Source organism: Engraulis encrasicolus, chromosome 6 (assembly GCF_034702125.1).
Source record: "Engraulis encrasicolus isolate BLACKSEA-1 chromosome 6, IST_EnEncr_1.0, whole genome shotgun sequence".
In the NCBI taxonomy this organism is placed as follows: Eukaryota; Metazoa; Chordata; class Actinopteri; order Clupeiformes; family Engraulidae; genus Engraulis; species Engraulis encrasicolus.
The window spans coordinates 6,660,917-6,684,251 of NC_085862.1; the positions used below are offsets into that span (position 1 = coordinate 6,660,917).

The window sequence follows — 23,335 nt, forward strand, 5'->3', positions numbered from 1 at the left end:
TAAATTCCTGGTGTAAGTACAACACTAGTACATGATATTACACAACTGATACACCTGTTATTCCAGTGTACCTAATGAGCTAGATAGACTGTGTTGTTACTGAAAAACACTAATGACCTATAAAGAACACACCATAAACTTGATCCTGCCTTCACTGAGCCAGCTGATCGTAAGACAGATACACTGGCCTACTGGTTACCTGTGTTGGAAGGACAGGGTTGCCTCATTTCCACTGCAGGTTTTCTGACAGGCCTACAGCTCTACAAAGCGTGACTCAGCCGCCACTTTTTGAACAGGCAGGACACAGCTCAATTGTAAAGCAAGAAATGGTGGCCGTGTTGCGTTGTGTCGAGCTGTAGGCCTACCAGAAAACCGGCGTTGGAAGGACAGGGTGTTTCTTTTTTTACTTCCACCTTTACTTTTGAGATCTCTGAAACTCAAAATCCAGTCAACTAATATTATGTGCATAATCTTGGCGCATTATTACGGTGTGACAAACGCAATGTGAGTTTGTGAGCAATGACAAAAGCAGAATTAAGACAAGACAATTTTCTTCAACACGTGTAACATACGATGAAATGTTATTATCTTATCTTTTCTCTCATCTCATCTCTTCTCATCTCATCTCATCTCATCTGGTCTTAACTTCTCTTCTCTTAACTTCTCTTCTCTTCTCTTCTCTTCTCTTCTCTTCTCTTCTCTTCTCTTCTCTTCTCTTCTCTTCTCTTCTCTTCTCTTCTCTTCTCTTCTCTTCTCTTCTCTTCTCTTCTTATCTCATTTTATCTTATCTCATCACATCACATTCTGTTGTATTACTTTTTCTCAGATAGTGCTGCTACAGCATGCTGTCGGACGGCGAGCTGAAGAGCCTGACCAATGGCCACTCACTGTACCGCGTGCTGCAGCCCTGGTGGGACGTCTTCTGCCACTACCTCTCCATCATGATGTTCACCATGGCAACGCTGGGGTGCACCCTGCAGCTCACCCTACGCAGGTCAGAGGTCAAAGTTCCCACCCTCTACCTCTCCCTACACCTCCATCCATGGCTGACCTAACCCTACATTGCTGCTAGCTAGGCCGTGCCCTTCTAGTGACGCAACACCTTCAGCCTTGCCTCTAGTCTGGCCAAGACCAATACAAATATTGTTTCTGATCTCCCAAAAAATCGGGAACCCCTTCCACTTTGTCGGGAAGCAAACAACCATTAGCAAACCAAGGAGGGCAGGTCGACCATGCCGTTTGGGAAATGTTAATTGTTATCCTCTTGGTCAGGCCAAGTCTCGAAGAGATTCGAAAGTCGATGACAATCAGGCTACATTGCTGCAGGGACTGTAACCAATACCCTATAACCCTGTAACTGTAAGTCGCTTTGGTTAAGCGTCAGCTTGTAATTTAATGTAATGTGTCAAGAGTAAAAGTAAAAAAAGAAACACAGTTTCCTTCCCACACAGATTGGTAACTCATCTGAGTAACCAGTAGACCTGTGTACTTGTCTTACGATCAACTGACTCTGCACTGGATGGATCACGTTTGTGTTGGGATCTTGATGGGTTTTTAGTGTTTTTCAGTAACAACACGGCCTATCTACTACCTCATGAGGTACAATGGAGTAACTGGTGTAACAGCTATGTAATATGTGCTTGTGTTTTACTTACAGCATGAATTTACTTTCACTTTTACTTTTGACACCTCTGTCTATAACAACCATGTACTCAGGGCCGGATTAAGATGGCCTGGGGCCCCTAGGCTCCAGGTTGCTGTGGGCCCCCCGCCAGACGGCATATTTCTAAAAATGTTCGTAGACAGTGTCATAATTACGGGCTAAAAATTCAGGATAACATGTCTACCAACTGCACACAACACGATGGATGAACTTTTCAATACTGCATCTTGTCACAATTCTACAATTTTTCACTTTTGGGCAATCAGGGCCCCCCCTGGCAGGTGGGGGCCCCTAGGCTGCAGCCATATCTAGCCTGTGCATTAATCCGGCCCTGCATGTAGTATCATGTGCTACTACTGTTGTACTTACACCATGAATTTACTTTTACATTTTTTGTGGTATTTTTCACAGACAGCAGTAAATACCACACATAACATACTCATAACAATTCAAACTATCTGTTTTTCTTCCTCTTTTTTTTAAACACAAATCACAAAACAAATACACCCAAACATAGAGAGCACACAAGGAACAAAACACACACACACACACAAAAAAACAACAAACAAAAACAAGGTGCCTACACAAACCAATAACAATCAACATTGACCTCTGCTCACACATCACAGTCATACATGTACAATTAATCAACAACTCTTTCCAGATAACTTAAAAAAAGACCCCTAAACCCGATTGAAAGCCTCTTCCCTCCCCCCAGCACTGGAATTGACTTTTACTTTTCCTCTTGACACCTCTCTATAACAGGTTCATCTGCGTTCCCTGCTACATGTCCACAGTTGACGGTCTATGCGAAAACCCCTACGACGACCACGCCCCCAAGCAGCACGACACGGCGTCGCTACCCCCCAACGGCAGCATGCCCAAGTTCTACATGTCGCCGCCATCCTCCCCCTCTCCCGGCGGCGGTGGCATCTACCGTCTGGACCTGCAGCAGTACACCTACGTGGACGCCGTGTGCTACGAGCGCGAGCTGCACTGGTTCGCCAAGTTCTTCCCCTACGTGGTCATGCTGCAGACCCTGGTGCTGGTGGTGATCAGCAACTTCTGGTTCAAGTACCCCAGCACCAGCGCCAGACTCGTGCACTTCGTCTCCATCCTGCACAAGTGTTTCGACTCGCCCTGGACCACGCGCGCGCTCTCCGAGACCGTGGTCGAGCAAGGAGGAGGAGGGGCAGGGGGCGGAGCCGGAGCTGGAGGTGGAGGTGGTGGCGGAGGTGGAGCCGGAACCTCCCAGCAGCCCTCGTGTTCTAGCGTCGTCGACCCCTCCCCTTCGACCTCCACCACCTCCAGTGAAGAGAGGAAGATGCTGGGGATGGAACCTATCAGCGTTCTGGACAGGAAGGAAGGTAGAGTACAGTAGATTAGAGTACAGTAGAGTACAGTAGAGTAGAGTAGAGTAGAGTAGAGTAGAGTAGAGAAGAGTAGAGTAGAGTAGAGTAGAGTAGAGTAGAGTAGAGTACAGTAGAGTAGAGTAGAGTAGAGTAGAGTAGAGTAGAGTACAGTAGAGTATAGCAGAGCAGAGTAGAGTAGAGTAGTAGAGCAGAACAGAGTAGAGTAGAGTGTAGTAGAGTAGAGTAGAGTAGAGTAGAGTAGAGTAGAGTAGAGTAGAGTAGAGTAGAGTACAGTAGAGTAGAGTACAGTAGAGTAGAGTAGAGTAGAGTACAGTAGAGTAGAGAAGAGTAGAGTAGAGTAGAGTACAGTAGAGTAGAGTAAAGTACAGTAGAGTAGAGTACAGTAGAGTAGAGTAGTGTAGAGTAGAGTAGAGTAGATAAGAGTAGAGTAGAGTAGAGTAGATAAGAGTACAGTAGAGTAGAGTAGAGTAGAGTAGAGTAGAGTAGAGTAGAGTAGAGTAGAGTAGAGTAGAGTAGAGTACTTTTATTAATCCAGAAGGAAATGAAGGTGTCTGACAGCTTACATACAGTAAATACGCAAATTTATACACAACATAGGTTGTACACAAAGACCTACACATTATTGCACATTGCAGTAAATATACAGTGCAGCACATATGAGTATAGCAATCAGCCTTCCATCAGTTCGCACACACACGCACGCACACACACACACACACACACACACACACACACACACACACACACACACACACACACACACACACACACACACACACACACACACACACACACACACACAGTACAGCACAGATGATTGTCCTGGGTGATTTTCTCCTATGTTAGGAGAGCAGGCCAAGGCCATCTTCGAGAAGGTGAAGAAGCTGAAGGTGCATGTTGAGGACAAAGACATCGTCTATCACCTTTACATGCAGCAGAACGTGGCCAAGATGCTGGTGCTAGCGGCGTCGCTAGGCTACCTCCCGCAGGCAGCCTCACACATCACCTTCCAGGTAGAGTGTGTGTATGTGTGTGTGTGTGTGTGTGTGTGTGTGTGTGTGTGTGTGTGTGTGTGTGTGTGTGTGTGTGTGTGTGTGTGTGTGTGTGTGTGTGTGTGTGTGTGTGTGTGTGTGTGTGTGTGTGTGTGTGTGTGTGTGTGTGTGTGTGTGTAGAATATGTTTAGTAGAGGTGTGTATGTGTGTGTGTGTGTGTGTGTGTGTGTGTGTGTGTGTGTGTGTGTGTGTGTGTGTGTGTGTGTGTGTGTGTAGAATATGTTTAGTAGAGGTGTGTGTGTGTGTGTGTGTGTGTGTAGAATATGTTTAGTAGAGTGTGTGTGTGTGTGTGTGTGTGTGTGTGTGTGTGTGTGTGTGTGTGTGTGTGTGTGTGTGTGTGTGTGTGTGTGTGTGTGTGTGTGTGTGTTTGTGTAGAAAGTGTGTAGTAGAGGTGTGTGTGTGTGGCCAAGATGCTGGTGCTAGCCGCGTCACTGGGTTACCTCCCGCAGGCAGCATCCCACATCACATTCCAGGTAGGGTCTAAATCACAGCCTCCATGACGATATGATACCTTATCCATTTCTTAAGATTGCCCCGCGATACGATACAATTTGATTCGATCGTCCATAGGAACCGTAGGATTCATGCATCGATACATATCGATTATTATTTACAGTACACCCCTACTTCCAGGTAGGCGTTGTAGAGATGGGATTTATGGCTCTTTAGCGGGATCCGGATCTTAGTGGCTCGTTCCTTTCAAAGAGCCGTTCAAAAAACTGGCTCTTTTGGCTCTTTTTGAAATTATTTATTCAGTGTTTAGAATGTAATATTTTGACTCCACCTCAAGCTAATTTTGTCCAAACAACAACTGATTATTCTCCTGCCTAAAGACCGTATTTGCCACTCTTTAAGGCAAACAATTGTGTTTTTTCCCAAATGTAATTACTCTGGTCGAGGTCATGTGTTTAAAATTAATGAAAAATGAACGAAATAACAATCGAGTGACTCCCCCAGCTGTGATCCGGTTCCCATCGTTCACTTCAGGGAGCCGTTCAAAAGAACTGGCTCGTTCGTGAACGACACACCTCTAAGGCGTTGGGTATTGGCAAAGGGTTCACGATTCAATGCGCATCACAATACTCGTGCCACGATGCGATTTGTCAGTTGCATGCTGTGTAGCATTATTACTTATTACTTATTATGAATTACTTATTCATAAGTCAATGTATATTATTTAAAGGTGCACCGTGTAATATTTTTTGTTATTCATTTTCAGAATTCATGCTGCCCATTGACATTGACCTTTTTCATGAATACTTACCACCACCACCAAATTCTAAGTATTCATTATGGCTGGGAAAATTGCCCTTTTTGTACACAAAAAAGGGGATCTTCTCTATGGTCCGCCATTTTGAATTTCCAGAAATAGACACTTTTAGCTGCAAAACTTACCGTACTTTGGTTATACTAGTAAATATTGGTTTATTATTTAGTAAATGTTCAAATCTGGTAATAGGCAGCCCAGTTTAAATGAACAGCAGAGTTGCAGTACCCATTCTGGCCACATTCTACACAGTGCACCAGTATGTTGTGAAAATAAGTATCGCGATGCATCGCCATGACAATTTCTTTTGCACACCCCTATTCCAGGTGGACTGCGTGGTGGACATGAGGGCTCTGATGCCCTACCGCTTCTTCCGCTGCATCCACTCGCTGGCCACCATCTTCTGGCTCCTGTCGCTCGTCTACATCGTCATGATCATGCTCTACGCCCTGACCTGCGCCTACAGGTTGGTTTTTGTTCATATCAAGCACATTCTTTTCTGTTCTATTCCATTCTGTTCTATTCTATTCCATTCTGTTCTATTCTATTCTATTCTATTCTATTCTATTCTATTCTATTCTATTCCATTTTATTCTATTCTATTTCATTCACATTCTTTTTCATTTTGCTATATTTATTTTATTTAATCTTACTAGGAATCTTCCATTCCTTTTTTTCTTTTCTTTTCATTATTTTTTAAATTATTGTTATTAATCAAGCTGTTAAGCACATTGAGCTGCGTGTCTTCTTGTATAAATTGTGCTATACAAATACAGTTATTATTATTATTATTATTATTGTTATTATTATTATTATTATTGTTGTTGTTACTACATTTATAACGTTCATTATGTCTACCTGTTTAAATCAACACATGAAGAGTTCAGATGCAAAACCCCCTAAGTGCCTTTTCAGAAAATAATCTTAATTCATTTTTATTTAATACAAAGTTATCAAAATTGCATATTTTTTATTTTATTTATGTAATATAACTATTTATATGTATTATCAAGTACATAAATGTAAACCAAACCAACAACAGGGTTCTCTAAAAACATAGAAGTGCAGGTCTTCAGAAATGGAGTTAGGGGGTTTTGCATCTGAACTCTTCACATGTTATTATTATTGCAGCCTGTGCTGGATGGTCCGCAACTCGCTGCGCCACTACTCCTTCGACTCGGTGCGTGAGGACAGTGTCTACAGCGACGTGCCTGACGTGAAGAACGACTTCGCGTTCATCCTGCACCTGCTGGACCAGTATAACCCTCTCTTCTCCAAGAGGTTCTCCGTCTTCTTGTCCGAGGTAATAAGCGAGAATCACTAAAGGTAACAAAAAAGAGGGCACACACAAGGCTTTTGGCGAAAACTGTAGATTGTAGCCAAAAAATTACAAAAGAAGTCATTGGCTAAAACTGGAGCACAGATGTTTCAGACTTAGGTCATTTTCAATGTCTTCAGTAGGACTGGACTGTAGACATTGAAAATGGTTCATCTGTGCTCTTATTTTGAAATTTTCAACTACAATATACAGTTTTCGACACAAGCCTCATCTGCGCCTCCTTTTTTGTTACTTTTAGTGAGTCCTACTTTTTTGGAGCAAACCCACCAAGCAGTACGTGCCTGAAAAGTCTAGGTGCGGACACTGAACTTTTAGGTTTTTCCTTTGCAAGGTGAGTGAGAAGAAGCTTCGGCAGTTGAACCTGAACACCCTGTGGCCACTGGCTGGAGAAGCTGTGTGTGTGTAAATTAGAATACGTGTAGTAGAAGTGTGTGTGTGTGTGTGTGTGTGTGTGTGTGTGTGTGTGTGTGTGTGTGTGTGTGTGTGTGTGTGTGTGTGTGTGTGTGTGTGTGTGTGTGTGTGTGTGTGTGTGTGTGTGTGTGTGTGTGTGTGTGTTCCTATTCTACTGTAGGTGAGTGAGAAGAAGCTTCGGCAGTTGAACCTGAACACCCTGTGGCGTCTTGAGACTGTGTGTGTGTGTGTGTGTGTGTGTGTGTGTGTGTGTGTGTGTGTGTGTGTGTGTGTGTGTGTGTGTGTGTGTGTGTGTGTGTGTGTGTGTGTGTGTGTGTCCTAGGTGAGTGAGAAGAAGCTTCGTCAGTTGAACCTGAACACCCTGTGGCCACTAGAGAAGCTGGGTCAGAAGGTGGTGCGGAACTCTAAAGACCAGCTGGAACTCCACCTCATGCTGCTCAGCGGCATCCCCGCTGCCGTCTTCGAGTTCCAGGACCTCGAGGTGGCGTTTTTGAGTTTGAAATTCAAGTTTACCGGTAGTTTAAAATTCTTTACTGGAGGATAGCCCCTTGAGATGAACATATCATTTTCGAGAGGGTCCTCAAATTACAGGCATAACATATATCCACACACACTGAAGCTCTTCCTTTCTAGTCAAAAAAACAGGTAGAAGTTAATACCGTGGATGAAAAGCAAGTGCTACACATTACAGTTTAGTTTACATTACATGACATCATACTTAGCTGAAGCTTTTATCCAAAGAGACGTACAGTCACTTACAGGGTATTGGTTACAATATGGGGTTAGGTGCCTCATACTCCTCAACAGCATCCCGGTTTCAGGCCTCTTACTGCAGCTGGGGTCGCCGGCGACCCTATTCACTTGCTGAAAATGCTTAACTACATCATAACAACATTGCTATGACATTACAGAGAGCCATAGTGCTGCGCTAAGGTTTAAGTGTCCATTATATCAATAACTAAGCAATGTTTAACAGTGATGCAAAAAAATTACAAAAATAAAGCCATTCCTGATTGCAGGTGCTGAAGCTGCAGCTGATCCCGGAGGCGCGGTTCCCCCAGAAGCTGTCCCAGCTGACCCACCTGAGCGAGCTCTGGCTGGACCACACCCCCGCCACCGTGGACGCCATGGCCCTCGCCTTCCTGGCCAAGAACCTGCGCATCCTCAAGCTGAAGTTCTCGGAGGCCGAGAAGGCGCCCAGCTGGGTGTTCAGCCTGTGTAACCTGGCGGAGCTTCACCTGTATGGTAACCTGTTCTCAGAGGAGCACTCAGCCTTCGTCAGCAGTCTGCCCAAACTGAAGAACCTCAGGGTGCTCTTCCTCAGGTGTAGTGTCACCATGATGCCCAAGGTACCGATGCTTTATGCATATTTCTTTCTTTTTTAATTATATAACAATTAAATTACACTTAGCTTGACATATGATATAACAGTGTCATAATAGTCTCAAAAGAGGGTCATGACACAGTCATGAACGAAGCATAAATATAATGTCAATATCATAAACTTTTTTATGGCCATGAAAAGTTGACATTGTTAGGGCTGTCTTTGCCATAACCGAATTTCATTTAATGTGTCATGTCATGTCATAAATGTGTATGACATGACATGTTTATGACACATGCATGAATTCATTATGACACTGTTATGACACTCATGTCATATGTATGATGCCGGCGTCAAGTAAAGTGTTACCCAATTATTTTTTAGTCAGCAGTTTTTATATGAATTTTATGGTACATTATACTTGTATGCACTGTATGTATTGTGTGCCCTCTATGGATCAGCTCAAAATCGCATTATATATATTGTATTCTGTTCTGCTCTATTCTCTTTTATTCTGTTCTATTCTATGCTTTTCTATTCTATTCTTTTCTATTCTATTCTATTCTATTCTGTTCTATTCTATTCTGTTCTATCCTATTCAAGGTGGTGGCAGGGTCGATGAGCTCTCTGCAGACTCTCATAGTGGATAACGAGGGGACACAGCTGCTGGCGCTTCAGAACCTGAAGAGCATGCAGAACCTCACCTGCCTCAAGCTCATCAACTGCGACCTCCAGAGGATCCCCAGCTCCATCTTCAGCCTCGTCAACGTGCAGGAGATCGACCTTGAGGGGAACGATCTCAAGACCATCGAGGAGGTAGGTCTTTTTATTATTATTATTATTATTATTATTATTATTATTGTTGTTGTTGTTGTTGTTGTTGTTGTTGTTGTTGTTGTTGTTGTTTTGACCATGCACAGTGACTTTTGTGACACTCCTTGACACCTTTTGGGCACTTTTTCACTATTTGACTATTTGACTGCTCTTTGAGCTGTGTGTGTGTGTGCGTGTGCGTGCGTGCGCGTGTGCACGTGCACGCGCACGCGCACGTGTGTGTGCCTTTGATCTGCCTCTGGCTAATGTATGTGGTATATACATACAGTATACATACAGTATATATGGTTAGTATATGTGACTCTCTACTCTACTCTACTCGACTGTACTCCTCTCTACTCTACTCTACTCTGCTCTACTCCACTCTACTCTACTCTACTCTACTCTACTCTACTCTACTCTACTCTACTCTACTCTACTCTACTCTACTCTACCAGGTCATCAGCTTTCAGCACATTCCGCGTCTCTTCACTCTGAAGCTGAAGCACAACAGTATCACCTACATCCCCGTGCACATCGGTGTCTTGGAGTCGCTCGAGCAGCTGCACCTAAGCCACAACCACATCAAGACCATACCCGCCCAGCTGTTCCTGTGTACCAGGCTGTATTATCTGGACCTCAGTCACAACTCCATAACGTTCATTCCCGGGGAAATCCAGAACCTCAGACGACTGCAGTACTTGAACATTGCCAACAACAATGTAAGTGATCCATAGATTTAAATCTGATCTGGTTATTTAAGCATAACCTTAGATTCTTGGCATTGTAGCCAAATAAAAAGTTAAAATCATTGCAACCTTGAGTGCCTCAGCATTTGTCTAATACAACCTTAGATTCTGTTCTACATTTTTAAAGTATTCTTTGATGGTTTTCTCAAGAGACCCCTGCTGCAGGACAGAATTAACTTGAAACTTCGTTATCAAGCCATGGCCCAAACAATGTAACCTTTATAAACAATGACCAGACTACCTTAGTGAAAGCAGGAACATGGCATGCCGTCAAGCAGTCTTGAACTCTCTCACGCGTGCTTGAGACTTGACACCAGTCAACCAGCGAGCATGGGTTTCCCTTACACACCACTGTACCGCTGAGAGAACATTCATTTGTTATTTATTTGTCAGTAGGTCAATGCAGCAGACACAATCTATTGTGTCTACAGTCTATTTTCCTGGTTAAATATAGGGGGAAAAAGAAAATACAGCCCACGGACTGATGCAGGCATTCAGTACATTGTCTTAAAGGTACACTGTGCAGGAAATGGTCAAAAAAGGTACTGAAACTATGCTGCTCATTGAAACTGGGTTGGCTATTGTCAAATTTGATCTTTACATGAAAATGTACTGAGTAATAAACAAATATTTTCTAGTATGATCCAAGTAGAGTCATTTTTGCAACTAATAATTGCTATTTTTGGAAATTTCGAAATGGCGGACCATGGAGAAGATCCTCCTTTTCATGTATGAAAAGTGCAATTTTTCCAGTCATAATGAATACTTAGAATTTGATGGTGGTGGTAAGTATTCATCAAAAAGGTAACATTAGTGAATGGGCAGCATGAATTCTGGAATTAAACAACTAAAAATTTCACACAGTGTCCCTTTAAACCATTTTTAAACATAAGATGACAACTGTAAACATAAATGCACACATTCAGTTTTTCATCCTTTTATCCTCCTCTCATGCATAGCATCCCTTCAATATCTGCATTGAAATGAGTGCCTTCAATCTCATTGCGAATGTATTTATGTAGTGTGATTTGGGTAATGTAGCCGTATGCTATGCTCATGGTTAATGCGTTACATTATTTAACATTACCTAACATACCTTTACACTTAGCTGGCCCTTGTTTTATCCAAAGTGTTGCTCAAGCGCACCTCAGCCCTCAGTAAGGAGTGGAAGAGTGGGATTCAAACCAGCAACCTTCTGATCTAAAGTCCATCTCCTTAACCACTAGGCCACAGCTGCCCCATTGCTGCATGATTTGTACTTGTGAAGAGTGAAAATAAAAGGCATTTTATATACATGAGTTCTAAATTTTTTTTGTTTTCCCCTGGCTGCGCGAACCTAGCAATACACAACTCAACCTCTGATTGTTGGAAACCGCTGTCGGTCAAAAAATTAGGTCACGTGGTTGGCTGCCAGTGTCTTACCCCTCCTCATAACATTGTGTTTACAAACACTGTGAACCCATGTATATGTATTCTATATTCTGTATTGTAGATCGATGTCATCCCAGATGAAGTCTTCCACTGCAGGACTCTGCAGTCTCTCCTGCTGGACCACAACAACCTGTCCAGCGTCCCTCCCCAGGTCAGTCAAAACAAAAGTTTTTTTTTTTTTAAATCACCACAGCAGAATAATTGTGATATACACACTCACCGACCACTGCATTAGGTACACCTCTGTAGTGCTGGGTTGGACCCCCTTTTGCCTTCATAACTGCCTTAATTGTCTGCAACAATACTCTGGTATTGAGTGTATGTGTGGCTAGACAGATCAATGCCCTGAATAGCCCTGATTATGATAGTATTGTGTAGTGACATTTGTATCATGATGTGTATTGTGTCATAAATTCCTTGCCGATTCCAATCCTGTTGGATCCTAACCATTCTACTCCAAAAAAAACCCATTAAAAACTCATTTTATAAACGTACTTTGTAATAGTTAGAATCTGTCACGCTCTTTTAAATGAGTCAGAGAGCATGGTGTCCAAATCTTGAAATGATTTGCAATGGAACTGTATTCAGGTCATACAACGTTTCGACCCAATGCCTGATGAAGACCCTGTTGGGTCGAAACGTTGTATGACCTGAATAAATCGTTGTATGACCTGAATAAATCGTTGTATGACCTGAATACATTTTCAAACCGGAGTTACAGTGTGCGGACTTCTACTCTTTTCCACTATCAGACGCGCTTTTGTCCTGCACCTGGCCTCAGAGAGGTGGGATGTGCTGCATACTCTTGCTTTCATGATGATTTGCAATGAAACCTTCTCCAAATATATGAAACCTAATTATGAAAACCTAATGTATGACTCAGATACACTGTAAAACACGCTAAACGTAAAAAGGTAAATTTCCCTGCTGCTTTAAGGCTGTAAGTTGACTCAACTCGAGACTTAACTCAACTCGAGGCTTTTCTCAGGTTGAGTTAACTTACAGACTAAAGGCAGCAGGGCAACTTACTTTCGCAATGCTTTACAGTGTACCTTCAACCCCTACAGTGAAAGTGAAAACCCAGCTGGGAAACTCCAACTCCAACTCCCATTGTCATTGTGTCACGGCACTCCACAGCACACAAGTGAACACTGCACACAACGATATTGCATTTATGCCTCACCCGTGCAAGGGGGCAGCCCCCAATGGCACTTGAAAGGGAGCAGTGTGACAGGACGTTACCATGCTCAGGGTACCTCAGTCATGGAGGAGGATGGGGGAGAGCACTGGTTAATTACTCCCCCCACCAACCTAGCTTGACGAGAGTCAAACCGGCAACCTTTGGTCTACAAGTCTGACGCCCTAACGGCTTACTTTACAGGTGAGCGTGCTGACCAACCTCTCGCTGCTGGACCTGCGCGGGAACCAGCTGGAGAGTCTGCCGGTGGAGCTGGAGGAGTGCGTTGGTTTGCGTCCCGGAGGTCTCCTGGTGGAGGAGGTGCTGTTCAACTCCCTCCCGCCCGGCATCAAGGAGGGCTTCCAGCACCCCCTCAAGGCCTCCGACTCGGACGTGGTCCTCAACACCAGCTGCAACTTGGTGATGTGCAACACTGGGCACGGAGACAGCGGACTACCATACTCTGTGTGATATACTGTAGATCCAGGACCGCCATGGGACAGCTTCAACCGGGCCCAGGACTAAGTCATCTGGTAGAACCCCTCTTTCAATAATATATGCAATGTAATGGCAACAAATTCTGGGACCCTCTCTCTCTGGGCACCGGGACAACTGACCCATTTAGGATATCCCCCCCTGCCGGCTTCGCTGGATAGGTCATATGTGGGTCACCAATTTTGCAAGGTACTGTCTGCATGTGTTATGACTTTATGAATGCCAACATGCAGTACAAAGTCAAAGTTAAATAAGTTGTTGATTGAGTTTATTGGTTAATAATTGAGTTTTTTTTATACTAACTACTTATTGTTCTAGCCATTCAGCTGCTGTTATGAAATGGTTTATGTTCAATTCTTTGTTTGGTTGTAAGAAAAGTTGCAAGAACCTGTTGTCTTATTTTGTTTGTATTAGGATGCATTGGGATTTGAAATGTGAATGGGCATTTTTGCATTTTTGTGTTGTTCAGATGCAGGTAGCCTATACTTTGACATTTGTTGTACTTTTTACATTCATGCGTTTTATCTTAAAATACACCATTTGTTTTTATTCAGTCCAAGCCTTGCAGCAGTTCACTTCATTGTGTTGGTGTATTCTCTATCTAAGTAGCCTAGAGCTTGTGTTTACAAGCAGGATGTGGGGGCTATGCCTTTATTTTTGGGCATATTGTTGAGGCAGCAGAAGACGTAAGGAAGGCCCTCTCTGTCGTGATGGCACGAGGAAGTGAGAATGTTTGGCTGACTGTCCCGCAGAGACAGGGTCGGGGAGGATGTTCTGCCAAAGGTGATGTTTTTAAACACAAAGGCAAGGACCAAAGGTCAGAGAATAATGGGTCAAAAATAAATTTCAGCACATTTAACAACACCTCGGCGACAGCAATTCAAGTCTTTGGGAGGGAAATTTTCGCTACACAATGAATGTATTCGTTGAAAACCCCAAAAACTTGTGGTCCCGCCCTTCCACCGTTCGTCAGTGCAGCCTTTGTGAATCGGAGCCTCAAATAGCGGTACAGCAGCCGATGGAGGCACCGCCGTTACAGGGTCATGCCTTCGCACTGTAAACCACAGCCTAAAATCATATAGTCGAGCTCCGTGTCGGAGAAATATCCTGGGTAAGTTTGGCTGATTAGTATTTGGTTGTTTGTTGTTATTATTTCAGTAAATACGCCGAGAAAAGCGGACTGTTAAACCAAGTCTGTCTTGAAGGCTGATCCAGGCGCGCGGCTCGGATGATACAGTGTAACAGCGCTGCGTATCCTTTGAAACAGAAAGGATAGCTGGACTCTGTGGCTGTTGGGAAAGTTGTTTTATTTGCTTATTTTTAAAGAAATGCGTATGTACATAACCTGAACATACATTTTAAGATAAGTTCAGCAATCGTAAGGTTTCAACCTGTGTGTTCAAGGTGCCGCGCAAAATCGTTTGTAGCCTTCTGATGGCACGTGTGTGCGTAAATGTCATGTCATGTCAGAATGTTGCTGATGTACAGTAGGTTAGCTGCACACACAGTATCTCGCTCTGACAGTCTTCCAGCTTTCCGTGCTGCCTACGTGTCTGGACATCGATTCTATTACGAAGATGTAGTGAGTCGCAGCAGGGAGAACTTGTTTCTTGTTACCATCATGGCTTGCTGAGACGATTTGATTTCCGAGAAGTTGGTAATTAAGTTAACCTAATGGTGGAAAAAACTATGTCTATGAATTACCATATCATTTGGTGTGAAGAAGTAAAAACAGCATACATAGGCCCATATTCTAGATGGAGATTTTGTTTAGTAGTGATGGTTTATACTTTCATTTTGCAGTGACAGTCAGCTGATCTGTGTCTACTGTCATCTCTAGGGAAGACTGTCCCAGATGTGGTGGTGAGGCTGAGGGTCTGTTTACTGGTTTTGAGAGTTCCCAGGAGTTGAAGTGGGCCTAGTTCCCACATAGTATGAGGTCGAAGAAGGGTTGAGTTGCAATTATGATATAGCTTATTATATGCAATACTACCCTTCATTCCCAGAAATACATTGTCATAATGCTATCTACACCTATCACATTGTAATCTATGATTTAGTACTTAGCAAATGGCGCCAATGCAGTAGAATGGAACATCTGTCTTTACCTTCAGGGGGAAAAAATATGACTGGGACTGGTCTCACAGCTTATCTCACAAAACAACACCTATTGTCTCGGAGGGTCTCTTGTGGGGACAGGATTCTGTATCCTTGGGACTGAAGGTGACTCAGGCATGCATACATACGCATTGTCTGTGTGTCAGACTGTGTGACTGTGTTGTGTGTGTGTGTGTGTGAGAGAGAGAGAGCTGCGCTGTGGCGTTTCCTGTCAGGAAAGGCTCTGTCAGAGGGATAAGGCCGACTCTGGCCGCCTCTGCCCAGCCTGGGGGCAGAGCTATAGGAGGGGCGAGCTGGGCATTTGCCCCTGGGCCCAGGGCCCTCCTGTATTCGCGGTGGGGTCTGTCCCTATTATAACTTTGGTATGATATGGTGGGGGCCCTATCAGTGTTTTTTGCCCTGGGGCCTCGTGTACCATTGTTCCGCCTCTGCCTCTGACTCTGCCCGTCCTGGTTCAACGAAGCCGCGGCAACAGAAGCCGACCACAAGGACACCCGTCTCTCTCAGGGGCTGGCAGAGGAAACGGCCGTCGCTCGCTCGCTCGGTGAATATCAAACGCTACAATGTTGATATTATTCCGAGAGGAGCCGTGGTTGTCCCGGTCCCGGAAGCCCTGTCTGTGGTTGGTGGTTGATAGTTGATTTTCCTTCTGTCCTGTTGTCCTGACTCCTGTCCTGTACTATGCGATCAGGGCTGAGAATCTCGAGGAGACAGACAGACAGACACGAGCCCTTGGGGACCTAATAGACTCCTCGCAGTCATTGGGATTGTGTAAACATCCCTTCACCCCCAACCTCCTCCTCCTCCTCGTCTGCTGTGCACTGCATCCTTCCTCACTAGGTAGGCAGACTAGCAGGGCCGGATTAAGGTGGCCAGTGGCCCCTTGGCTACAGGTTCCTGTAGGGCCCCCACAGAACAGAAATTCTGATAACAAAACTGCATAGACCGCATCGTAATTCTGACCCAAGAATGCCATCTACAGTACTGTATTGGAGTGGGCTACTAACCAGAAGTCCATTGAAGATGACAGACTAATTTATTTGATGCAGTGTACTACTATGACAGTTCGTATTGCCTACTGGTGGGCCCTGGCCGTTGGGGGCCCCTAGGCTGCAATCATATCTAGCCTGTGCATTAATCCGGCCCTGCAGACCACATACGATTTCCACCCAGTTTGGCACCAGTGGTGGATGGTCGTTGCTGACTGGTGGTGGTGGTGGGTGTTTAGATATTTTTATAACAGGAAAGCAAAGTATCACAAAGTGAAGGACGCTGGCGTCACGACAGTCAGTCATGTCACTTTGATTGAAGAAGTATGGAAGTGGAGAGGGCTGGTTTTGTTTTGGGCTCTTGAAAGAACTGCCTATGTATGCACTGTTAGCAGGATGGAGATAGAAATATCACTGGTATTCACATTCACACACACGCACACACACACACACACACACACACACACACACACACACACACACACACACACACACACACACACACACACACACACACACACACACACACAGCATGTTCAGCTTACACATGTTTACATTCACAGACAGTACAGTATAGTATATTCCACACATCCCCCTTGGGCTAGTATATCAGCTGACTACGGCATAGTATGTATATAAATATAACAGTAAGTGGTTATCATCAGGGTCAGGATATCAGAAAGACTGGTAGGGTTTAAGAGCAGTCCTGCAGCTGTCAGAAGTGACACATGGCATACGGCCACTTTCCATTTCAGCGCCACCTAGTGTAGAAAATGACACATGGCATATGGCCACTGCATAGAGAGCTTCAGATTCGGCTCTGGAGAGCTTTCCATTGCAGCGCCACCTAGTGTGGAAAATGTGTAGCATCTGGAGGGTCCTCAGTGTGTGTGTACCTGACAGTGAAGGACAATCAGGTCAGTTGTCCTAGGCCCAGGGAGAGAGAGGGCCCAGAATTGGGTCCTCATGACATGTGTGCATTGGGTGGGGACCCTTTTAGATGTTTTTGTCCCCGGCCTGGTCAAAGCTGTCAGTGGCCCTGTGTTTGTGCGTGTGCGTGTGCGTGCACACGTGTGTGTATGTGTATGTGTGACTGACTGCTACAGTGTTTGATTGTCTTTTTCTGTCATGTCAGAGATGAGCTATTATACCAGGTGTTGATCTATTTACATGCTCCAATGACCAAGACAAGGTAGGAGAGGTGAGTGGGAGGTATTCAGAGGGCACAGGGGAGGATTTGGGCCACAACATTCAGCTGCCAAATAACCGTGTTACGTGACTCAAAAACTGAAAAAGAAGACAGGGCTTTTTCCAGAGGTGTCAGGAGTAAAAGCAAAAGTAAATTCATAGTGTAAGGACAAAACTAGCACATGATATTACATGGTTCTTCTTACACCATTTACTCCTGTTACTGTGTCTAATGAGGTAGATAGTCCGTGTTGTTACTGAAAAACACTAAAAACCCAACAAGGACCCACCACAAATTTTCTCCAACCAGCAGTGCAGAGTTAGCTGATTGTAAGACAAGTACACAGGTTATTCAGTGGTTATTCAGGTCTGCTGGTTAAGTTACCTGTGTTGGAAGGAACAAGCACTTTTTTGTACTTTTACTTTCGATACCTCCGGCTTGCAACTCACACACAGTAGTTCAAATCAAGGGCAGTTCAGCCTCAAAGCTTTTGCTTCAGTTCCTTTTTTCCGCAGTGGCAGAGGTCAGTCAGACACAGTTATTTGCAGGACGGGCGTGTGTGGAGTTTAGGTTTGTCGGTGACTATCTTATTTACTGCAGCCTCTCTGCCTTGGACTCTTAAATGTTTGATTATTCAAGTAGGGCCTACTCAGAGAGTGGCGTATGTGAGTGGGCAGTGTTTAAATCAGCCAGTGGAGTGGCAGTGTTGCCAGATTGGGGGGGTGCCCGCCCAATTGGGCTACTTGGGATGAGCGTCTGCGAGTAAAAACGGGAAAAATTGGCCATTTGACGTTTTTTTCAGCCGTTTTGGGCCCATAGAAGTCATTGTAATGTGTTGAATTTGGGTGGAATTTAGCACATTTTGGCGTTTTTTGAGAACCTTTTGGGCGGGATTTGATCAGACACATCTGGCAACACTGTGGAGAGGAGACCCAGTAGTAGTAATGTAGTGTGCTCATCGACATCATCGTCACCACACTGGATCACAGGAAGGAGACAGCCCACATGTTTCCATCAGGCGACCTTAGGGAAAAAACAGCACATTCACTGCCATTCCTCAACTCAGAGGGTTGTGTGTACCAGGAGTTTGTGTGTGTGTTTACAGTATGTGTGTGTGTGTACGTGTGTACGTGTAGTGTGTGTGTGTGTGTGTGTACGTGTGTACGTGTGTACGTGTAGTGTGTGTGTGTGTGTGTGTGTGTGTGTGTGTGTGTGTGTGTGTGTGTGTGTGTGTGCGTGCGTGCTAGAAGTGATTTATGGGGTATTCCTCCCTGTCTTGCTGTCCTGGCCTGGACATTGTAAAGGGGGCGTATGTAGTACACTCCTTATGTGGGAGACAGAAGTATTTTCGCTGGCCGGACACACATAGGAGGAACATCACGCAGTGACGTCTAGACTATTACAGATGTAGTTTCCATCTCGGTTAGTGTAAGGGAGAAAATGTGCTGACAGAATGGTTATGGCTTAACCAGCAGACAGACATTGTTCAGGGATTAAAGTTTTCCGTCGCTATGACGGATTTCCGTCAACTGGATTTTCGTTTGGACGGATTTCCGTCTTTATAATTCATGTCAATTAATTTACAATTTTTACTTTCCATTTGAACTCAAATCGAGAGCACTCCTGGTCATGAGAAGGGAAGGAGAGGTGTGTTTGGTGTACGGATTTAGTTATACACGCGCCATCACCGGTGGTGTCATACAACAGATTCACTCAGTAGTTTTGAGCCATCCCCTTTTCTTCCGTGTTCCAAAAAAAAAAAAGTACACGAGCGGTCAGCAATTCGGTTGCGGCGCAGCGCGAGAGATTAAAAAAAAAAAACAAATAGCCAACATTGTTGCTGATGGCAGAAAAGAAAATAAGTGTAATACTATGTTTAAAGTGCCATGAAATGACAATCATTAAATGAGTTGGACTGATATTCCAATATGGGCTAATAATGCGCATGGAATGCATAGCTTGAAAGAAGGTAGGACACGTAGCCTATGTTTCCATTATCATTGCACCTGCCGTGGCGGATAGTTAGAAAAAAAGAGAATAGTTTACTTCGACTGCGCATGATGTCCTTTTCATGAAGGGGTTGCCTTTTAAGCATTGTGACTTTTACTAACATTATTCATAGCTCTAATGGGACGGCTATCATTGGCAGCTAGCTAGGATATGCCATGCGTAATACCATGCCTTTCATCCTCAAAGTTTAGCGCGTTTGACTGGCTACGTGTAGAACTAGCTCTAGTTGTCTTTCTGACAACGGATAATGTACAGTCTCATCATAGCATATTAACTTTGTTGTTGCCGATATATATTTAAGAAATAAGTTAAAAATGGGTTGCATTTTACAGGGGTCACGGAGGATATCCCTGGCAGAGCCAATATTTTATGCCACGTCTTGCTCTGGGAAACAGTGTTCTGATGGGTGGACTCATGGTCAATAAATGCCGTTTCGGTGTTTCTTTCACTTTCAAGGCTTGTTGTAGGCTACTGTGTGATGCTATTTTTGCTAACTGGAGTAGTGTGCAGCAACAGTTGTGTGTGTGCTTGTTTTTGAGTGGCTAAACGTCTGTGCCCATCTTCTCGGACTATACGCTTCGTTTCAGTTCAGTTATTTGCGCACTGCGCACTCAGGACTGATGGGTGGGTGGTTTGTCTTGATTCGAGTGGAAAGTTGCGCGACAAGCTTGGGAAAGTGTGTTACTTTTGTTAAACGATAGACGTATGTCTGTGACTGTGTCGTGTCCGCTTGTAGGAGAGAACACGAGTGCGTGTAGGAATCGGGGACGTTTTTTAAATCAATGGTAAGCGTGTGCCTGGCACCGCACATCGAGAAGCAAAAAAGTACCGGTAGCCATAGGTTTTCAAAACGGTAGAACACAAGAGGTAGACTACAGGATGAATAGTGAAAAACATACAAAATAACCAACAACTAGTTTTCTCCCTCTGATTGCTATGACCAGTGCATTATTTTTTAAATGTCAGAAATACTGCAAGCAGTGCGCACCAGTGCTTTCACCAGAACAGTGTTTGCCCATTCTGATGGGAAAGAAAAATATAACCTACTACTAAAAAAACCCATAATGGGATCACTGTATCAGCGCATTGCAATTCCAACTCAATAATTCTATGATATCAGACCATTTTGAAGCAACACTCATTGTGAATCCATTCTGCATAATGTTGTGAACAATTCATAAATAATGGGTAGATATAAGAGGAAATAACCAAAACATGAACCAAATTGCAGTTCAATGTTTGCAGTCTGATATAGTATCCATTATCCCTCCATTCTCGGCCATTTCTAGTCAATCTGGTGGCCTAGGCCTGCCCCTTTCCCTCTTTCCTTTTTCTTGTATTTAGAAATTGGCATCTGTAAACATAGCATTGTAGGCCTACATCTGATTGAGCACATCTGATCTAGTACCTACAGGTACATTCATACTGAGTGTGTATATAGGCCTACTGAGTGTATAATGAATATTCATTGTTAATGTGAAGTGTAAAGTTTTATGTTGGTTGAAGTTCTGATTTTGTGGCACTTTTTGGTTTTACTGGCGCCCTCAAGACAACGGCCTATTCTGCTCTAGGCGACTGCCCTGTCTGCCTATGCCTAGTGTTGGCTCTGGCACCGTTCCTTGCATAAAACCAGTGTATGTTTCGTTATGAGGGCAGAGCCTGGCTACATTGGTTTTCGTTGGGTTACGGAGTGATACTCGATCGGGTGCCTAACCGGTAAAAAAAGTTCAGTCAGATGACTTTTTTTTGCTTTAATCCCTGAGTGTAGAGAAGAGACTGTAACGTGACGTCTGTGGTATTCTCCAGTCCAGGGAGGAGAAGTCCTTTCAGGACATGAGCTCAGCATCTCCATGACAACAGTAGAACGCATGAGTTAGCAACATTCCACCTCCAGACGAAGTTCCGGAAGTCACTTGTCCACCATAATTCTAGAACCAAGAAATGTACAGTTAGTATCAATGACGTGTATTATAGGTCAGTCAGTGGATAGTAGGTTAGTCAGTGGTAGGGCCTACTGTGGTTTATTATGAAATTCTTCCTTCAGTGCTGTGCATATTTTAATCTCTAATTGCTAACCTATGAAATAATGCAACTAACAGTAGTAGTCAAAAACAAATCAATGGTTGCACATGTGAGAGGAAGAAGTTTCTTTACATTATTTTTTGGGGGGAAGAAGCTATAATATATAATAATTGCACATATGAAATGAGGAAGTTTATTTACATATTTAAGGGAAGAAGCTCCTACTTAGTTCCTCAGTTCTGGTCTTAAGGGAACTGAAGCTTTTTTTTTTGTATCCACCGACCTGCTTTTGAAAAACAAAAAGACATCTTGATTTTGGGGTGTTGTATGTTCTGGAGGTTCTGTTTGCTGTAGTCTAGTTTGCCATTCTGTGATTCTTGATTATTCATTTGTGATCCTGTTGAGTCATCAATCCTTTGGCTTTACAACTGTTGAGTTCAGTTTTCCAGGGAATCATTAGTTCTTGTTGTCCTGCATGTTTTCAATATGAGTTGAATGTCTTTAATGTATTCCACATGTAGAAAAGCACTCCAGATTTTATGTATGGTAGTTATGCATGGTGGTAATAATAAAGAATGGCATTAGTGTTACTAATTACTATTAATAATATTACATTATTTGTTATCAAACCATACATCTACCAGTGCTATTTTGCTTATTCTGACCGTAGCATTCTTATAATGGAAGCAGTGTGCAATGCAGCTGTGTGTATCCAGTTGTTGAGAGTTGTTTATCTTACAGGCAGGCTTTGCCTAGCCCGATTATCATCGACTTTCAAATCTCTTCGAGACTTGGAGACTTGGTCTGACCAAGAGCATAACAATTTACATTTCTCAAACGGCATGGTCGACCTGCCTCCCTTGGTTTGCTAATGGTTGTTTGCTTCCCGACAAAGTGGGAGAAGTTCCTGATTTGTCGGGAGCTCAGAAACAAAAAATATTTGTATTGATCTTGGCCTGACTAGAAGCAATGCTGAAGGTGTTGCGTCACTAGGAGAACACAGCCTGGCTAGGCTTAGCCCTCTCACTTCCATCTTACTTCAGTTCAAAGAGTTCACCCACACACTTGCATCTCTGCCAGCTTCTATCTTAAAGTAACCAAGTCTGTTTTCGAGCTCTTCAGTCTTTTTAACCGCAAAACTCCTAATTGGTGTTGAAAGGCTTTTCCCCCCACTTATTGTACGGCTGGAATTCAGGCCAAGGTGGTCTATTGTTGGTGCCGGGTAATTATCTGGGTCGTCCCAGCGGGAGGGTGGGAGAGGGTTGGCACGGGCCCATCTCCTGGCAGACAGAGAGGGCAGGGGAGGCAACACTATGTATTCCTGTCAGATCTCTCACACATCCAATTCCTTTTAGCCGGGTGCAGGGTCGAAGCGTCAAGTTCATGTAGGGCAAGGAAGAACTGCAAAGCAATGAGCTCGCTTTTTTAAATTCATCGATATTTTCGTAGAGCTCATCGGAGCTCATCAACAAGCCTTCTAGTGGGCCGGTCCTCTCAAAGGGGCTACGGTCCTTAACAGAGTCGGAGTACAACTGGCCTTTTTGATAACAGATTGGCATTTTCTTAAACGGCTGATCATTTTGCAGCTTTGCTTAACTGACCAGTGAGGTGGGTCTTCATAGCTTTAACAGTGTCAGAGTAAAGACCTGTTGGATCAAGTCAAGTCAAGTCAGCTTTTATTGTCACTTTCTTCATATGCAAAAGTCATACAAGGAAAATTAAACTACGTTTTCTCTCTATACCATGCCAGGACATATACAAGACTGGCATTTTACAGACTGACATAAAGTACAAAACAGGACAGCTTACAGTGATGGACTGGTAACAATAAGTGGATTAGATTGGTATTGACTGCTGTTAAGTTTGCAACTTTGTATGGTAGCTATCAATTGTAAGGTATCAATGACTTGTCT

The 23,335-nt window shown here is 43.8% G+C and overlaps 2 protein-coding genes across 2 annotated transcripts in view; both read left to right on the forward strand.

Moving 5' to 3' along the window:
* The first annotated feature begins 823 nt into the window (after positions 1-823).
* Positions 824-13,647, forward strand: LOC134450168 (volume-regulated anion channel subunit LRRC8B-like). The gene is made up of 11 exons (XM_063200022.1): positions 824-994; positions 2,429-3,030; positions 3,883-4,049; positions 5,682-5,821; positions 6,487-6,658; positions 7,428-7,586; positions 8,125-8,454; positions 9,033-9,245; positions 9,701-9,964; positions 11,484-11,573; positions 12,804-13,647. The coding sequence occupies exons 1-11, from the start codon at positions 843-845 to the stop codon at positions 13,068-13,070; spliced, it is 2,556 nt and encodes an 851-aa protein (XP_063056092.1). The 5' UTR covers positions 824-842; the 3' UTR covers positions 13,071-13,647.
* Positions 13,648-14,120: 473 nt separating this feature from the next.
* Positions 14,121-23,335, forward strand: part of LOC134450638 (volume-regulated anion channel subunit LRRC8C-like) — a 39,824-nt gene continuing 30,609 nt past the window's right edge. The window contains exon 1 of the mRNA XM_063200524.1: positions 14,121-14,205. The gene's annotated coding sequence lies outside the window, so the exon portion shown is untranslated. The remainder of the gene's footprint in view (positions 14,206-23,335) is intronic.

What these genes read in the sequence shown, in the direction of transcription:
- LOC134450168 (XM_063200022.1), top strand. Translation starts at nt 843, where the DNA reads ATGCTGTCGGACGGCGAGCTGAAGAGCCTGACCAATGGCCACTCACTG. An exon ending in CTGCAGCTCACCCTACGCAG is followed by an intron (nt 995 to 2,428) that starts GTCAGAGGTCAA and finishes TCTCTATAACAG; the next exon opens with GTTCATCTGCGTTCCCTGCT. An exon ending in TGAACATTGCCAACAACAAT is followed by an intron (nt 9,965 to 11,483) that starts GTAAGTGATCCA and finishes TCTGTATTGTAG; the next exon opens with ATCGATGTCATCCCAGATGA.